Source organism: Clarias gariepinus, chromosome 25, assembly GCF_024256425.1.
Source record: "Clarias gariepinus isolate MV-2021 ecotype Netherlands chromosome 25, CGAR_prim_01v2, whole genome shotgun sequence".
Lineage (NCBI taxonomy): Eukaryota > Metazoa > Chordata > Actinopteri > Siluriformes > Clariidae > Clarias > Clarias gariepinus.
In genome coordinates, this window is record NC_071124.1 from 535,001 (window position 1) to 555,000 (window position 20,000).

Sequence of the window (20,000 nt, forward strand, 5' to 3'; positions counted from 1 at the left end):
ACGAACATTTGAAAGTTATTTAAAAATATAATAAACAGCAGTTTTTATTTGGAACAAACATTTTTAAGTGGAGTCAGTTTATGTGAAGTCGTAAGAACGACAAAATACGTTTATACAAAATATATATATATATATATTTCCAAAGTAAGTGAACAAAAGTTTCTGCCTCAGCATTACAGAAAGTTACATATGACGCGTGAACTTATTCCACGCCGTTCTGTTAAACTCCTTTCAGGACCACACGGGCTTCCGTACATTAAAAAAAAAAAAAAAAACGTGAGTCCGCCATGGTCGCGGTGACGTCATGCCCGAACACGTGACCTACGTCTTCCGTGTTGTTTGGGAATGCCACAAACTTGTGAGAGTGAGAGGAATGTGGGGGGGCCGCGGAATATCTGTCCGGGGTCGGTGGATTATAACATCTGAGTTGATCACAGCGCGGCGGGAAGAGGAGACTTTATAGAGATATAACTCCGGAGACTGTGGGACAGGTGTCAGGTAACTGGAGCTCGTGCGAGTGGTGTTAGCTTCGTGTGCTAATTCTCACAGAGAGAGACAGAGAGAGGGGGATATGGTGTGTGTGTGTGTGTGTGTGTGTGTGTGTGTGTGTGTCTCTCTCTCTCTCTCTCTCTCTCTCATATATATATATATATATATATATATATATATATACATATTCTCACGAGCTTTAAATAGATTGACAGCTCATATAGTCACGTGTGTATTAATCACACAGCAGTGGGCGTGTCTTTAGGCGTGTATTATAACCCTCTGGTTTACTGCACACACCTCAGTTTAACACACACTGCTTATCCTGATTTTTTGTCTTTGTTATAAGTGCTGAATATAGTGGGCGTGTCCTCACCTGGTCATCACCCGGTCACATGACCATGACACACCTGTAGTTACGAGACTAGATTTGTACCACGCCAGTAGACGGCAGCAGAAGGCTCAGTCACACAGTCCCCGGGAGCACCGAGCTTCATAAGTCAGTGTGCCAAAAGACACGGTCCTGTGTATGTGGGGAGACGTGTGACTGCTGCCGCCTTTCTGACCAGGTGCGTTACCACGTCGCCTATTTCATCATGGACGGAATGTTAGACTAAAGTCTAGATGTGAAATTCTGTGTGAAACTGGACAAATCCGCACAGAAACGATTAGTTCGATCAGAAGACCATCACTGGAAGATGACGAGAGATCAGGAAGACCTTCAACCATCACTTCAACCCCCGAAAATGTCGAAACCATTCGGCAACTTGTGTGTGATGATCCTTGGAGAATTGATTTAAACGTGCACCGCGTTGCTGCCGAGTTCATCCCCAGACTGCTGACCCAGGAACAGAAGGACCATCGCGTCAAAACCTGGCAAGAACTCGGTCAGCGTGCCGTGAATGACCCGTCCTTCATGTCGAGGATCATTACCGGTGACCAAACTTGGGTGTAGGGGTTTGACCCTGACACGAAGCATCAGTCTTCATAGGGGAAGAGCCCATCATCTGCACGACTGAAAAAGGCGCGGCAGGTCCGCAGCTCCACGGGTTGCACGCTCATCAGCTTTTTTTGACCTTCGCAGCATTGTGCATTAAGATTCGTCCCCAGGGGCCGGACCGCCTATAGCGCAGTCAGTGCCTGGTTCTGAGACATCTGAGGGAGGACGTATGGCAAAAAACAGAGCTTGTAAACAGAGCTAATTTCATAACTTTTTGACACGTCTCTTACTACTGACAGCGTGGCTTTTCTGACACGCCCCTTTACATTGTGTGTACATGTTACTGCTCTGCGTTTGGGGAGACGAGAGAGAAGAGGAAAGAGCGAACGCTTCTGCTGAAGAAAAAGCACAAAACCTCTCAATAAAACAACTGACGGATTCAGAGGAAAAACCCCAGAGATACGTTACATGACACAAAAATTTATCTCATCTGAGCGGGGCTTTACTGGGCTAGTCACATCTGTTTGAAACACTGGGGACTCGGGCCTGTGTCGGTTTCTGTACTCTTCTGTAAAGCTGAATGAGTATTTTTTCAAAATTGAATATAAACCATGTGTGTGTGTTTGGATGTTTCTCTTTTCCAGATACAAATGCGGCTAAAAGATCCCTTCTCTTTAAAATCGTCCGAGATGACGAAGCGGTCCAACAAGCCGAAGAAACCTCGCGAGGAGGAGTCATCCGACGAGGTCAGCGGTAAGGAGAGCGGGTTCAGAATAATTACACCACAGTGTCCAGCATCTCTGTAAGGAAAGGGGCGGGGCAGCGTCTGTGACCCCTATATATTTTATTTTGTTCTGCGCTCTGATTGCTCAGAAGGTGTTGTTTAATTCTCTGTAACAGCAGCTCACACTGACAGTAGCGGAGGTTTATATTATACGCGGGAGAGGTTTAGTGTTGTTTGCTCGTTATCGTCTCTCTCATACTCTCACCTCCTGTTCTCAGTGTGTAGCTCAGTTACACACACACACACACACACACACGGACACACACCACCTCTGTCTCACTGACGTTACTCTGATGTTCTGTTACCTGACCAGGACACACACACTGTTTGCTTGGTGGAGAACCACCAGATCTGGCAACCTGGTTGTCCAAGTATGGAAAATCTTTGCATCCGCTTAAACACTCCAGCAGGAGTGAGCAGGACTGCAGTGTGTGTCCCAGAACAGTTCTATTATGATTAAACTTTCTGTGCTTGTAAACACACGTCTCATCAGATCTGCGTCTGTGTAAACAGTGAGACTGGACTCTGTAATCAGAAGGATTGCAATTAGAGTGAAGAAACAACGTGCAGTAAACACCGCTACACTGCCTTATTCAGTGTTTATGTTTGTGTGTGTGTGTGTGTGTCAGGATTGACATGTCAGCATGTAAGTAAAGCAGTGGATTTAAACGCGGTGAAGAAAGCGGTGACGGGAAGTTTGTGGTCCGTTTGCTCCGACTGCATGAGGGAGAGAGACGTGTTCGAGGCGGAGCAGGGCGGAGCCCACGACATCCTGGTGTGTCTCAAGTGTGGCTTCCAGGTAACGTCTTAATCATCATCATCATCAGCTTAAATTGTTTTGTGTTTTTTTTTTTTTTTTACAATCATGAGGGGCCTTCAAGTCGAACTGGGGCTTGTGCTGAAATGCTAAATGAAGGTGTAAGAGTGATTGATGTTTACCGGAGACTTCAGGGACAGAACAGTAATTAGACTTTTAGTGGCAGTAATTTATCTGAACAGCGCAAACATTTTAAAGAAGGCTGGACAGTGGACCCTTGGATTACGAGCATAATTTGTTCTGGAAGCAGCTCGTATTCCAAAACACTCGTAAAACAAATTTAATTTTCCCATAAGAAATAATGGAAACTTACATTATTTGTTCCACAGCCCAAAAAAATGTATTCATAAAAATAATTAACACCAAATATAAAGTAAAAATAAAACAAATTAACCTTCACTTTACCTTTTTTTTAAAAAAAAAAAAAGTAAAAATAAATCCAGACAGATAAGTGTTTCTGTTTATGCGTGCAGGCTGTAAAGTAAAAATAAAACAATTTAACCCGCACTTTACCTTTGTAAAGAATCGCTACAGAGCAGTGTTTTAGTGTAGAGCAGAGAGAAAGAGTGTGTGTCTCGTAATCTGAGGTTCCACTGTATGTCTGTACATCCGATCCCGGGCGAGGTGGCTCTGAGCTCACTGCAGTCGTTCCCGTGAACATTCAGCCAGTGGAACGTTTGATCACTAAAAATCATCTTGTGGAAGAGACGCGTCTGTGTGTGAACTGTACACACACTCGTTCACCAACACCACTCGCACGTTACAGAAACTCGGCTGGGAGGTATTGCCACGCCCTCCTCACAGTCCTGACCTCACTCCAAGACATTTCCACATGTTTGGTCATTAAAGGAGTTCCTGAGACGCCGGCGTTTCAGAAAAGACTCAGACAGACAGACCGATCACGGCTCCGGCGTACTGACAGAACGTTCTACCTGATGGTGTCCAAGCGCTAGTGACACACTGGGATCAGTGCATAAGTGTATCAGGGGATTATATAGAGAAATAAAGGGAGTTTTTACTCTCATCACTGTGTTCTGTAGATTAAAAGTCCCGTGTTGACTCGAACGGCACTTGCACACAGACAGTAATCAGATTGAACACTTTATAATTTACATTTTTTAAAGCATATTTTATTAGGATGTTTTGCTTTTCATCCCATCAATAACACATTTATTTTTTAAGAGCACACAGGTGCTTGGTGAAGTATCACAGATTAAATTAAAACACATTTAACTTGCTTGCTAAAAAAATATTTCAAGATTCAAATAACTTTATTAATCTCAAAGGAAATTTGCTTAAAAAATCACCGGAGATCAGGAGAAAGGCATCAGGGTGTCGAGTCTGGAGTTTGGCAGTTACAGAATGAATGACGTCACACGCGGCAGTGGCATTCGCGGATGGAGGAATGTACACAGCCGTTATTATCACATGGGAGAATTCTCTGGGTAAATAATATGGGCGGAGTCCGACAGGCAACAGTTCAATATCTGGACTATTTGCTTATGTATTGGTTTGGTTGGGGGGCACAAACTTTTGCAATGTTTGAGGTATCTGTTTGCACAGTGTATGCACTTGTATATTAAGGTCTGGTCATGCCTTTGGTTCAGAGCTTGTGTGTGTGTGTGTGTGTGTGTGTGTGTGTGTTCTGCACTCAGCAGGAGCAATAACAACTTTTAACACCATTTCACACTTTTCTTTGTTTTACATTTTACCTTTTGGACATTTTGTTGTGTTGATGCAGGACATTTAGTTTTTTATAGATAGATCTGTTTAAATGTCAAAACCCAGGGATGTACAAACTTTTGCACATAGTTACATGGTTTGTATGACACTACAAGAATGTATAATGGTGATATAAATCTGTATTATACAGCATGTATAATTGTGTGTGTGTGTGTGTAGGGATGCAGTCAGTCAGAGAGGCAGCACTCAGTAAAACACCAGCAGGCTCATCACTCGGACTCACACTGCATCAGCATCAGCCTCAGCACCTGGAAGACCTGGTACACACACACACACACACACACACACACACACACACACACACACACCGATCATGAAGCTGTAAAGGTGTTCATTGAAGATTCGGAGGTGCGTTATTGGCATGACAAATCTTTATATTCGTATTGCCAAAGCTTATAAATAAGTCACAATAACAGGAGTAGAGAGTAAAATAAATTAATAAAATAAAATGTTTATAAAATAAAAGAGTACAGACATTAAATCAAAGATAAAGTGAACATTATTTAAAATAAGCATATGTGTACATAATAATAATAATAATAGTAATAATAGTGATCAGTGTGTATTTCTTTGTGTGTGTATTTCTTTATATTCTTCTCCTCCTCAGGTGTTTCGAGTGTAATGAGGAACTCTCCACACACTGCAATAAGAAAGCTCTGGCTCAAACACTCGACTTCCTGCAGAAACACTCGGCCAAGTCAGCCTCAGGTAAACCACCTTCACCTTCACCTTCATCACCACCACCGCACCTGAGAGCACATCAGCGCTCACTCTGTGGCTCACTGGCGCCCTCTGCTGGCTCAGAGCTCCACATGATGAACATCTCTTCCCTGATGTTATAGTACGGTTTATTAAATTGTGTTACACTCGGACTAAAGTCACAGGTACAAGCAACGAGGGGAAAAAACTTAGTGTGAGTGTGTTAGCCGCAGGGCAACAGGGGCACAAGGGAACAGGGGAACGGGTTTGTTTACCGACAGGGCGATGAATTTCATCAAGTAGAGCACACAGTAAGAAGAATTAGACTGCACGATTATTTTAATTTCTTTGATGACGTTCAGGTGTGCAGGAGGAATGTTTGGTTTCTCTGAGGCTAAAGAGTTCAATCTGAAATGCCTCAGAGTGTCTTTAAAAATTACAACGTGAAATTACGTGAAACGACCCGAAAGCCTTTATTCAGCACACAGGACCTGTTTTCATTTTTATTAAATTTTTTTTAGAATTGGAAAAAAAAGCTTATAAAAATGTGGTGTAAGTCATAAAGTTTAAAAGATTTTTTTTTTTATTTCCGGGTGTGAGTGTCGCGGCCCATGGCTCAACACGGCTTATTTTATTAACTTTGTATTGGATGCGCTGTGCTCCTCGTGAAAACCCCTGTGAAAGCCCCGTGCCCTGTGCCGCTCTCTTCTGATTATTTTCTTATAAAACTTTTTTTTGCAAGTTATCTTTTTACACATGACCCTGAAATAAGGATAAAATTTAAGCCTTTGTTGTTGTATTTTTTTTCTTTTTCTTTTGCTTTGTATTCGCCTTCATGACTGATTTCCAAGGTCGCGAGTAGAACGCTTTTAAACATGCTCAATGAAAATAAAAAAAACCCAGTGTGAGTAATTTGAACAAATTTTCAAAAATTATTTCATTTCAAAGTGTAAACTGATGTCCGGGTGTGTGTGGAATTTATACAGGGGTGCGCAGGTACCGAGAGGAATTCATCAACTCTGTGCGTGTGTGTGTGTGTAGGTATTTAGGAATTCATGGATTTAACCCGTTTAATTAAATTAAAACAACTTGTCCCAGAGTTAATTTCACATCTCTCGTAATCAGGTCATTAATTCATGCACCTGAAACAAAATCCTGCATAATATCACACTAATAAAATGTAAACAATGCGCCCAAATCATCTGATCCACGCAGCCACTCTAGATTAATAATTTTTTTAATTGATTAAAAATGTTTGGCACTCGGGTTGATGTGTTTTTTACTAATTAGATTTTATTAGATGTTTGCAGCCTGTTTTAAAGTTAAATTATCAAAAAAAAAGTAGAAGTAGAATCCAGTTTGATTTAGATTTATTACAGGGGTGAAAAAACTTATGGTTTAGTCACTGTAACGGGCGATGCTTTACATCCGTTTCGCACCCTGTACCGCGCGGAGCCGGACGCTTATTCGTCAACGTTGGCTTCGTGAGCCAATGGAAAGCGGGTAGGCGGGGCTAATGACGATCTGGTTATTATTAATATCCTTGTACTTCACGTGACACTGAGGTATTATTACACCTTATTACTGCTGAGTGTGGACACACACACACACACACACACACACACACACACACAGAGGTGAGGACGGCAGTGCTCCGTTTAGGATGAGGCTCACTTTTATCTTGTGTCCAGTTAAAGCTGCACCTGCTGGAGGACAGATCATCATCATCATCATCATATTAAAGTGAGAGATGTTTAAAATGTTGTAGTGGACGCTGTTGGTCTCACAGACCCCCTGAGGACCTTCAGACGGTGCAGCGTTGTTCACCTCACACGGCTCTGAGACAGGCCTCCCGTCAGGGAAACGCCGCTCTCTTTATCCATCTCCGATCCTTCACAGAGGATCACGCCATAGCTGGTGGTCGGGTCGCCGGTTTTGGGTCAAATAGGGCCGAAACCGGCCTTCCACCCCCGTCCTCCACCTCGTCCTCCACTTCTGTGAATTACCTGCTGCCACTCTCCCTCACACATTATTCCCTCCTGTCTGAGTAAAGAGGAGACGAATAAAAACCCGCCTCCATTGTGGCCCTGAAATGAGCCGAGGCTAGTGTGTGTGTGTGTGTGTGTGTGTGTGTGTGTGTGTGTGTGTGAGAGCGAGAGAGCTGGTGAAATTGCATTTCTGCTCGAAGGCCAGGGCGTGTTCAGGTTTATTTCTTTTCCCTCCTCGGGCTGCTGTTGTTGTTATTATTCTCTGCTTCTGGTGACAAAAGAGCTCCGGCGAGAATTTTTTTCTCTCCCGAATCCATAATAGTTGAGTATAACAACAGCAGCAGAGAAGAAAGAAAATCCATTAACTGCTCTCTCTGTCAGCGTGGAGACCTTCAGCTCGAGTACCTGAGGCCCCCTGTGAGGAGACTTGACCTCCCCGAGACAGACTTTACCTTTCACACACAGCTGGCACGCCTTTGTTTGAGCAAATTAAAATCTTCCTTTTCTTCCTTCCTGCCCTCAACGAGCACCAGAGACGCCTCTTTAGCACCGCCGCTTTAGCCTCTGTGCAGCTCCACACACACCTCTGAGGAAGAGCAGGAAGAGGTGAGGAAGAGAGGGATGAGGGTGAGGAAGAGCGGGATGAGGAGGTGAGGAGGTGAGGAGGGTGAGGAAGAGCAGGACAAATAAGGAAGAGCAGGACGAGGGTGAGGAGGTAATAAAGTAGAAAGTGGGCTGAGGAACATGATGAGGAAGAGAGGAATGATTGAGGAGGTAGAGGTGTGTGTGTGTGTGTGTGTGTGTGTGTGTGTGTGTGTGTGTGCGAGCTCTGACGGTGACACCATGTGCAAACTGCTGCTTCACTGATTTCTAGGACAGCATAGACCCTGTGTGTGTGTGTGTGTGTGTGTGTGTGTGTGTGGTGATGTAGGTCTCAGATGGCAGTGCTGAGGGTTTTTATGCCTCGTGGTCACAGAGCTGTAATGAATGAAGACACTTGGTGCTGTGCGTCCTGAGCTCCTCCTCTGTGTGTCCTGTATCAGGTCTCAGGTCAGACGAGACTCCGCCCCCCGTGCTGATCTCGTCCCCTCGGACATGTGATCCTGACGAGTTTGACATGCAGTAGCGATGCTCAGGAAGGTGAAGTGCGCTCCTGCAGCGGTGTGACGGTGCGGTGTGGCCCAGGCCGCGCCCCTCCTGCCCCTAAGCTCGAATTCGGTGTCCCTGCGGGGGGTTGTGGGGATTGGGGGGGGGGGGTTTAGCTGTAGTTGGGTGGTGGAGCTGGGCGGAGCGCTGCAGAGAGAGAACAACAACGAGGAACAATCTGCTTCCCCATATGTTTGTGTTTTAGACAGATGGTCGCTTCAGCGACCCTCACAGTACTGATCTATAAAATTACATCATGTTTCAAAGTATAAATCAGAGTGTATTCTGCATTCTCACCATCTTCCACGAAGCTCAGCCTCGAGCAGGAGCACCACGTCCCCATGGAACTCTGTAAAGATTTAAATTAACCCCTTATGTAAAGTGGAACACAGCTTCATTCTCACCTCACAGGGCCATCGAATTCATCTGAAGTTCATAATTTACACAAAACCCTTTGATCTTTCATGAGTTTTTCATGTTCTTCTGTTCCCTCAGAAGGTTCTCCATGAGCAGTGTGAGTGCTGCTCCAGAGGTTCATGCGACTCTTTATGCGAATTTATAGTAACGTACATTCCCCACTAGATGGAGCTGTTTCAGCCGCGGCCAGAACCACGGTTAGTTCACGGATCTAACAAAAGCAAAGATAAAGCGCAGAAAGTCATGCAGCGTTCGAGGAATAACTCGGCAAGAAAACCTCTGGGAGTCTGGATCAGAACATCTGTTTAAAAACCACCGTGCCATCGGCAACCACCGGATACTGGATAACAGCTAATGCTAATGCTAATACACAGACGTGCACCAAGAGGAAGAAAGTTTACCTGCAGCGAGTATGTGATTGATAAAACTCATGACAGCCTGATGATGACGATGGTCTCAGAACTCCTTCATCAACTCATCATGGAATAATTCAATGTTAGAATTAGACAGGAGGAGAAAAAACCAGAAACAAGATTCTTAAAAAAAGTTATTTGTTAAACGTATGACATGTAAAAGCTCTTAAAAGCTTCTTTTGTGTAGGCTCTAGTTCCACACTCGTGTGTGTGTGTGTGTGTGTGTGTGTGTGTGTGTGTGTGTGTGTGTGTGTGAGAGAATCTGCAGAGGACATTCAGAATTCAACCTTATGTGACTACTTTCTGTAAAAGTATTTTCTTCAGTATTGATAATTTATTTGTTTTTATTTTATACCAACCCCTCACACACCACACACACAGAGATGATCATGTGTGTGTGTTTTTCCTCACTCTCCCTGTCCTCCTGTCCTGTATCTCCTCAGTGTCTCATGTGTCCTCTGTGTTGTTTCCCGTCTGTGTGTTTGTAGACAGATGGTGTCTCTCCCACATGACCGTACAGCAGCAGACAGACCTCCAGATGTTTAGCAGTTCCAGATGTTTTCAGAATCTTGTATGTAGGATAAATATAAATAGGAAAAAAAACTGGAGTGTATTACTGATATAACACAGTGTTGTTTATATATTAATAACGTGTGTGTGAGATTTAAACAGATAAAAGGACGAGTGTGAGCAGAAGAGATAGACTGTGCTCTAATGTAAAAGTTAATTGTTCATAAATAGTAAATATGAAAATGATTTCATGGCATGTACATTTATATTCCTTTATAAGGAAGTATGAATACTTTTGGAGCAGACAGTGTCCACACACACACACACACACACACACACACACACACACACACACACACACACACACACAGTGTATGGTGAAAAGGAAGTCTATACGATTGTATTACTTTATTAATTAGATTGTTAGTCCGTTACAGTGCTTTATTACACAGTTATTACTGTACATTATTGCAGTGCGTTATTACAGAACGATTTTATTAAGTATTGGATTTTAAACCCCACACCTCTCCGTTATTATAAAGCTATTATAAAGTTATTGCGGTGTGTAATTAACGTATTATTATAGTGTGATGATCACATGGCTACTTATTTTCCTTTTTTTTCTTTAATATTCCAATTTCTTACCCATTTGAGAGGGAGTACATACTTTTGTACTAGGGCTGGGTGATTTTTCCCCAAAAAAATTATAAAATCTATTATAATTAAAATTATTTAAGATTCTTAATTAATACAACTAAACTGAGAGCAATATAATTTGGACTTAAATTATTTATTTATAGATGTGTACAAATGCTTCACGTCACCATCTACTGCAGTCAGACGTCCAGTCAGTGGAGTCTTTTTAAAGCCAGTGGTTTCTTAAATGGTTAAACGGCTCTTAACCCTGTCTGCACCCGGGGGCGCTGTATTTTGGCTGACCCCGCCCTCTGACCTGACCTGAAGCTCTGACCACAGCTTCCTAACTGGGATATGCGAAAGCAAAAAAAAAGTTTGACTGTGCTGTAAGGTACATTTGACAAACTATTATTATTATTATTATTAGCAGTGTTTGCAAAGCATGACTTGTATTATCTTGCAGGCTTATTTTTTTTAATTTATTATTTCATATTTTTAAAAATACTTCTTCCGTACAAACTTCGGTGTGTTATTAGTCCGGTACTGTTTGTCATAGACCCGTGAAAGAGGTGTCAAATCGTGCAGCCAAAAAAGTCTCATAAACTTAACATTGAGACCAACTTTGACGGATTCTAGCGCAGAGCAAGAATTTAGAAAAAATATAAAATTTACCCCATTTGAAGAGGTATGCAAGCTGTATCAGAGTATATCTGATGCAGAGTGTGTATCACAGTGTGTATCACACTCTGCAAGAGAGTATAAGTTGTACCCCTGGGTTGCAAGAGGTGCCTAAATTTGCCCCATTGAGATATAATGGTGCACAGGGACTTTAAAACTGAACCTAACTGTAAATCCAGTTGTCATAGAGACATGGGGGCGGGCTCATTTAACTCCGGCAACCAATCAGTCTCTCAGGATCATTGTGAAGCTGTCAAGCCACGCCTAGCAACCACTTTAGAGCACCGTAGCAACTAATCCCGTAGACTGTCATTATAAAAGGACCAGAGGCCCGAGTTCTGCAAGCACCGCTTACATTTTCACTTCTAAACATGTACCTGTCTAGTTATTATTATTATTTTTTTTTATTATTATTACTATTATTTATTTATTTATTTATTTTTTATCATGTCGCATTACTGTCACCTCCTGGTCTTGATCTCTCGCATCTTCCATCCTCTCAGTTTAAATTCTCTTTTTTGGTCCTGCTCCAGATTGTTTTTTTATTTAATTACGTCAGCAACTCAATTTTGCTGTTTCTCTATAATTCTGCTTTAAACTAGTCACACATCATCCCGAACTGCCGCTATCAGCTAAACAAAGGCGTGAGTGCGTCTCTTAGTCCCGATCGCGCACTTGATGAAGAATTTCGTCCAAGCCTTGAACATTATTTTGGGCACAAAAAAAAAAAAAGAAAAAAAGAAAACTCTCCAGATAGAACGTCTGTCACCTACGAGCCAGAGGCCAAGGAACAAAGAAGAGAGAGAAAACCCCTGTACTCAGTAACATCCCCACCCCCATCCTCCTCTCCTTCATTCCTTCACATCAGCGAGTCTCCCTAAGAAGTGTGCGTTAGCATGTACATGTAAAAATAAGGTATTCGCTCTCTCCTGTATTAATATTTAGTGCTGTATTATTGAGGATTTTTCATACTTGGTTTAATATTTTGTGATTAAAAACAAATTAAAAGTTAAGTACAGTGGAACCTTGGATTACGAGCATAATTCGTTCTGGAAGCGGACTCTTACTTCAAAACACTCAAAAACTGTGTGTGTGTGTGTGTGTGTGTGTGTGTGTGTGTGTGTGTGTGTGTGTGAAGTAAGAGGAAAGGCCCCCCCTCTCTCCCTTCTCATCTTATACAATAAGCCTTTCTCCTCTCTTATTTAAAATTCACAGATCAACGGATAGACTGTTTTATTGGAAAAATAAGCAAGGAACATCGCTAATGACACTCACGTGAATTACACACTAACGGAATCACTGCTGTAAAGTAAAAATAAAACAAATTAACCTGCACTTTACCTTAATCACGACAGAGCAGTGTTCCTGTGTAGAATAGAGAGAGAGAAAGAGTTTGTGTCTATGTGTGTGTGTGTGTGTAGGGGCACGGTGTCAAATTATGTGCGCGCATACACAGAGAGAGAAAATTGATCTTTAACCTCTATAGCCTATAATAAATATTTGGGAATATCTATTTTTATATTTTATTAAGTTCTTTGATAAGGTTACGTCACGTGACAAGTCACGAAAGCGCCAAGCAGCTACCGCTGCCAGTCACAACAAAAACAAAGAAATAAAAGTAAAGATGGAAGACGAGGTGCGGGAGAAATTCAGGTCGGAAATTTACATCATTAAAAAAAAAAAAGGTCAGGCTGCTAAATCTAATGTTTTAGCATTCTTTTATTTGCACAGCAAATGTAAAAACGCTAAATGAACATTTCTGTGTAATAAATGAAAAAAAAATGTCAGTGGTTATTTAGCGTAGGCTGTAAACTGTAGGCCTGCCCTGTACAAATCTAAAATATATATATTTTTTTGCCTAGATTACAAACGCTGCTTTCTAAATGTTTAAAGTGTGTATCATTATCTTGTTATTAATATGACCTGATTTATCGTTCATATTCATAATCATATGTTGTTGCCAGTTTACAGGTCGATGTTTCCAAGCACTTTCAGGCTGAAATAAAAACTGTTTTTATTTGAATTACAACGCCTAGTATGTCTATTTAATGGTCGCGGGGCAGGACGGGTTGTAAAAATATATATACAGTGGTGCGGGGCGGGCTGGGGCGGGCCAAATAATTTCATAAAAGTGGGACCCGCAGGTTGGAAAAATACCCGACCTGCGCATCTCTTGCGTGCATGGATTTTGATTATACCAATAAGAGACGCACTAAGACCCAGCAGGGGAGACGATTACGTGACGCTTGGTGTCAAAACAAGAAGCGCATGCGTGATACATGATACTCGGTACTCGTAAACCAAGACTTGTTCGTTTTCCAAGTCAAAATTGATAAAAAAAATCTTTGCTCGTCTTGTGGAACACTTGCAAACCGCATTACTCGTAATCCAAAGTTTCACTGTAGAGATTATAGTTATCAGGAACGGATTAATTCAATTTACATTCTATTCTTGTGGAAAAAAAACTGAATTGATGTCACTAACAGAACTTACGGTCATGATCTGAGGTTCCAGATCGATTTATAAAATCGTGATAATTTTTTACAAATAAAATGTGTAATATGTTTATGTAAATGCATACAAGCTGGATTATCACATTTAAAAAAATTATTTACTTCTAAAACTCATCTGGCTCTAACCTGACCCTGGTGCTGATTCATGACCTGTAGAACGTTCTTCTCAGGCTCCAGCGCACCGTCTCTCTCTGAACATGTTACTGACCCTAGCACAGAAATATGTATCGTTAATGTTAAATACAGGAAGCTGTAAACTGAAAGGTATACAAATGAACCGCAGTGATGACTCAATCATTCAGTTTTTTCATTAAAATGTTCACATGGCTGTAATTTATAGCGCTGAATCCATTCACAGTGTTTTACAAACATTTTCTTTTCCCTCCTCGGGCTGCTGTTGTTGTTATTATTCTCTGCTTCTGGTGACAAAAGAGCTCCGGCGAGAATTTTTTTCTCTCCCGAATCCATAATAGTTGAGTATAACAACAGCAGCAGAGAAGAAAGAAAATCCATTAACTGCTCTCTCTGTCAGCGTGGAGACCTTCAGCTCGAGTACCTGAGGCCCCCTGTGAGGAGACTTGACCTCCCCGAGACAGACTTTACCTTTCACACACAGCTGGCACGCCTTTGTTTGAGCAAATTAAAATCTTCCTTTTCTTCCTTCCTGCCCTCAACGAGCACCAGAGACGCCTCTTTAGCACCGCCGCTTTAGCCTCTGTGCAGCTCCACACACACCTCTGAGGAAGAGCAGGACGAGGGTGAGGAGGTGAGGAGGGTGAGGAAGAGCAGGAAGAGGTGAGGAAGAGCAGGGTGAGGAGGTGAGGAGGGTGAGGAACAGCAGGACGAGGGTAAGGTAGAGCAGGGTGAGGAGGTGAGGAAGAGCAGGACGAGGGTGAGGAGGTAATAAAATAAAAAGTGGGCTGAGGAACATGATGAGGAAGAGAGGAATGATTGAGGAGGTAGAGGTGTGTGTGTGTGAAATGAGAGATGTGTGTACAGTATGTGTACAGAGAAATATGCTGTGTGTGTCGCTAAAGGGAAAGGAATCAGGAGTGTGTGTGTAGAGGAATAAGGTGTGTGTGTGTGTGTGTGTGTGTGTGTGTGTGTGTGTGCTCCACACACAGCTCTGAGGAAGAGCAGGATGAGGGTGAGGAAGAGCAGGATGAGTGTGAGGAAGAGCAGGATGTGTGTGAGGAGGTGAGGAAGAGCAGGATGTGTGTGAGGAAGAGCAGGATGAGTGTGAGGAGGTGAGGAAGAGCAGGATGAGGGTGAGGAGGTGAGGAAGAGCAGGATGAGGGTGAGGAGGTGAGGAAGAGCAGGATGATTGCTCTAATAGTAGAGTTGAATTTATACATTTGAATGGTAAAGATAATTATAAGAATCTGCTCTGGATGTTTTTTGGGGGAAGGATTCATTCATTCATTTATTCATTCATTCATTCATTCATTCAGCAGCCTGACCTTGAGACTGAGTGATGAAGGACATACAGGTGAGATGAGTCCAGAGAAACGAGGAATTTAACACGTGATTTAGTTTCTTTAGCAAAAAACTTGACACAGAATCCCCTTACCATGTATTACAGAAATGGAAATAAACTGATGTGATGCACTGATGTGTTTATACGTGACGTAGTTAAAAGTCTCCACCGACCCAAATGTTCCAATAATAATCAGAATTAAACCTATGTCATGTGATCATATTATATGATCGTTTCTCTCGTTGGGATAAATACTTTCTCTGAGTGTGTAGTTGCCCCACGTCGGGGTAACATTAGGGTGACATGGAAATTTAGATTCTGTTCCTGATTGGTGAGAACAAACACATTACAGGTCTTAACTCTTATCCGTTATGTCTCTGGCTAAAGAGGAGCTCTGATTGTCTCACATTTCACACACAGTAAAGCGTCTGTCCAATCACAGATCAGGAATGTATAGATCCAATATCAATATCAGATCTATGGGCCAGATCTCACACTCCAGTTCTGTGTTTGCAGCGCGTGCTAAGTCATGCGTCAGCAGCATGTGCATGCTACGTCAACGGCTAAATGTGAAAACTCCAGTGGAAATGTTATGAGGGTCGATCACACCTGTGAAAGCATCAGGCCAAATTCACGTAGGTGAGCAGGAGACCGTACGACCACGCAGTTAACTTCAGAGGAAGCACTACAAAGATGTGAGGAACTTTCAGCCGCCAGCGTGAACGCGGAAAAATAACAGAGAAGCTACAGTTTATTATTTCAACAATCAAATCAAACTGGTTTTAGACATCGATTGATACACAGAGCCGGGTATCAGTATCGCTTGGGTCTGAAAACGTAAGAGTGGTTCATCCCTATCACACACCAGACTGACTTCCTAACCAATCAAAATGGAGAAGGCGGAGTCTGTTAGAAAAGACGGGAAGCCGAATTTTACCAGGTTTGGGGAAAACTACTTCTGGTTCTCCTTGTGTTGTGTTTCAGCAGATTAAATTGAATTGAATTGAATAAAAAAAATTTTATAGTGCTTTTAACAACGGTCATTGTCTCAAAGCAGCTTCACAAAGTAAAAAGAAAATGCATGGAAGTGTGTATGAGTGAGAAAAAATGTGTTTAGACAATAATGATCAGATCGTCCCTGATGAACAAGCTGCAGAAAACCCTTTAAAAGTGTTGAAGTATAACTTTGTAAATCTGCAGACTCGCTGTTCTTCTGTTAGAAATGAGCGGAAACTGTGTTTAAACTTTAAAACAAATCCATGTGTGATGAACAGTCACACACACACACACACACTCTCCCTTAGTGTTGGTGCGCAGGTTGTCAGCGTCTCTTGAGCATTAAACTCGCCAGATTTTCTGTGTTTTTCTGGTTTGTGTGTTTGTGTGTGTGTGTGTGTGTGTGTGTGTGTGTGTGTACAAAGTTGTGGGTCACAGCTGCGTCTCAATCCGAGCTCTTTGAATTAGTGTGTTTCATCCAGCTGTCATCTGCATTCTGTCCAGCTGCTGCCTTGAACGCGCACACACACACTTAATCAGCACCACAGGGTAATGAGGTAAGCCATGGGACGCGGTCCAACTCTGATGTTAGCGTGTGCAATTTCTGTCCTCTTTAGGAAATTGACAGCAGCTCAAGACGTGACGTGATGACGTATAACGAGAAAAGAGATTACAAGGCGTTTACACACAATATGTGCAATTTATTAACTGCAGATGGACAGGAAAAGTTTGTTGTGTGTGTGTGTGTGTGTGTGTGGTGTCTCACGGCGTCTCACGGCCTCATGCTATTCACCACACTAAATTTACTCGCATGAATAGCTTCTTAGATTCCAGAAAATCTATAAAGGAATGAAGCATTGTCCAAACACTGGAGGTCTTCTTACTCGTATTCAGCTGAAAATAAAATAAATCTTTAAGTTTACAAGGCTAACCAGGTACACACGCGTAATTCTGTCCTTTACAAACCTGTACAGGTTAACTGTGTGTTATTCGCTTGACAGCGTAAATGATCAAAGTTTAAGAAGAAGTGTAATGAAGGGAATGTCACTTTTTATTCACATCTTCAATCAGAAACCGCTCTCATCCAATCAGAACGCACCGTACCGCTCTTATCCAAACAGAACGAGTATTACCGCTCTCATCCAAACAGAACCAGCATTACCGCTCTCATCCAATCAGAACGAGCATTACCGCTCTCATCCAATCAGAACGCATCGTACCGCTCTCATCCAATCAGAACGAGCATTACCGCTCTCATCCAATCAGAACGCATCGTACCGCTCTCATCCAATCAGAACTCTCTGTACCGTTCTCGACCAATCAGAACTCATCGTACCGCTCTCATCCAATCAGAGCACATTTACTGCTCTTAGCCAATCAGAATGCATTGTGATGAAACAAACACCAAGAATGTTGTTATTTGACCATTTATTAAACATTTGTTTTTATTCATGTCAGGATCAATGTCAAAGATCATCAAGCTGATCGAGGAGCCTGTGGAATTTGCGGAGCCGGCGCGAGGGAAGAGTCCGGTGAACAGCACGCTAATACCTGTTAAAGGAATCGTGAATCTCGGGAACACCTGCTTCTTCAACGCGGTCATGCAGGTGCGCCGATGTATTGTTCGTGATTAGTGTTTAGGGTTGAGTTATAAAACTAATTTACATTTAATGTGATTTTTTTCTGTGCTTGCTTACAATCATTGTTGTTTGTTTGTTTGTTTGTTTTAAGAACCTGTCGCAGACGCACATGCTTAATGACCTCATACAGGAAGTGAAGGAGAAAGGTCACAAGATGAAGATCTGCCCTTCTCCTGAGACCAGCCTGGTACGAGCCACACCCACTCTGCTCCACTCTGCTCCTACCATCACTGACTCTGTTACAGATGCTAACTCTGTGTGTGTGTGTGTGTGTGTGTGTGTGTGTGTGTGTGTGTAGAGCCCACTGACTGTGACTCTGGCCGGTCCGGAGCCGCTCACATCCGCCATGATGTTGTTCCTGTACAGTATGAAGGAGGCAGGGAAAGGACCGGTGTCTCCCAAAATCCTTTTTACTCAGCTCTGTCAGAAGTAAGGCATCTCACATCAGCCAATCAGTACACACCGTACAGCTCTCAGCCAATCAGAACACACCGTACAGCTCTCAGCCAATCAGTACACACCGTACAGCTCTCAGCCAATCAGAACACACCATACAGCTCTCAGCCAATCAGAACACACCGTACAGCTCTCAGCCAATCAGAACACACCGTACAGCTCTCAGCCGATCAGAACACACCGTACAGCTCTCAGCCGATCAGAACACACCGTACAGCTCTCAGCCAATCAGAACACACCGTACAGCTCTCAGCCGATCAGAACACACCGTACAGCTCTCAGCCAATCAGAACACACCGTACAGCTCTCAGCCAATCAGAACACACCGTACAGCTCTCAGCCGATCAGTACACACCGTACAGCTCTCAGCCAATCAGAACACACCGTACAGCTCTCAGCCAATCAGAACACACCGTACAGCTCTCAGCTAATCAGAACACACCGTACAGCTCTCAGCCAATCAGAACACACCGTACAGCTCTCAGCCAATCAGAACACACCATACAGCTCTCAGCCAATCAGAACACACCATACAGCTCTCAGCCAATCAGAACACACCGTACAGCTCTCAGCCAATCAGAACACACCGTACAGCTCTCAGCCAATCAGAACACACCATACAGCTCTCAGCCGATCAGAACACACCGTACAGCTCTCAGCCAATCAGAACACACCATACAGCTCTCAGCCGATCAGAACACACCATACAGCTCTCAGCCGATCAGAACACACCGTACAGCTCTCAGCCGATCAGAACAGAACAATTTTGCGGGGGTCAAATACTTATGCACTATTATACCTTTCTTTTGTTTATAAATAATTTTAGACTCCTCTCACTTATATTATGGGATGTCCTGTGTAAATATGTCCATGTGAGATCAGTGTGTGTGTGTAAAGAAGAGCTGCTGAGATTGGCATGAGTGTAAACCTGGTGTGTGTGTTTGGGGCTAAGTGGTTACTGGTGGAGCTGCTCTGTCTGTGTGTGTGTGTGTGTGTGTGTGTGTGTGTGTGTGTATGTGTGTGTGTGTGTTTTTACCTCATATTCACCTGGTACCATTTTAGCCACAAGCATAGAGGTAACTGTGTGTGCGCACCTGAAACAGAACAACACACACACACACACACACACACACACACACACACACACACACCTGCAGTCTGAATTAGAACTGTGTTGTACACTTTAGAGCTGAATGTTGTTGAATTTTTGTGAAATATCTTAAGTTTTATTCAGTTACACAGAAAAACTTAAAAACATGTGAGCAGGGCTGGGGGTCAGGGGTCAGAGGTCGAGTGTCTGTGTTTTTATTTATCAGATAGAGATGTTTATTAGTGTGTGTGTGTGTGTGTGTGTGTGTGTATGTTACAGGCCTAGGTAATGAGGCTAATGTGTGCGCGTGTCTGTTTGACCGTGTTTACATTTTCTGTGCTCAGTCGATACGTGATGTTGTGTGTGTGTGTGTGTGTGTGTGTGTGTGTGTGTGTGTGTGTGTGTGTGTGGTACTAACTCATGTGGTGTTAATCGTGTTAGCAAGTGCAGCTGTCGCTCTGTGGCAGAGACAGATTGAACATCGCTGAGGGCTCCGGTGTCCTCTTCCATCTCAGTAAACTTCCACAACACTCTCTCTCCCTTCTTCTCTCTCTCCCTCTCTCTTTCT

At 42.9% G+C, this 20,000-nt stretch overlaps 1 protein-coding gene across 1 annotated transcript in view; it reads left to right on the top strand.

Annotated features, from left to right (window-relative positions):
• The first annotated feature begins 326 nt into the window (after positions 1–326).
• Positions 327–20,000, top strand: part of usp45 (ubiquitin specific peptidase 45) — a 28,651-nt gene continuing 8,977 nt past the window's right edge. Inside the window, exons 1-8 of the mRNA XM_053486924.1 lie at positions 327–498; positions 2,074–2,182; positions 2,843–3,012; positions 4,933–5,033; positions 5,381–5,481; positions 17,705–17,853; positions 17,978–18,073; positions 18,185–18,315. Of these exons, the coding sequence (XP_053342899.1) occupies positions 2,080–2,182; positions 2,843–3,012; positions 4,933–5,033; positions 5,381–5,481; positions 17,705–17,853; positions 17,978–18,073; positions 18,185–18,315 (851 nt within the window). The 5' untranslated portion in view covers positions 327–498; positions 2,074–2,079. The remainder of the gene's footprint in view (positions 499–2,073; positions 2,183–2,842; positions 3,013–4,932; positions 5,034–5,380; positions 5,482–17,704; positions 17,854–17,977; positions 18,074–18,184; positions 18,316–20,000) is intronic.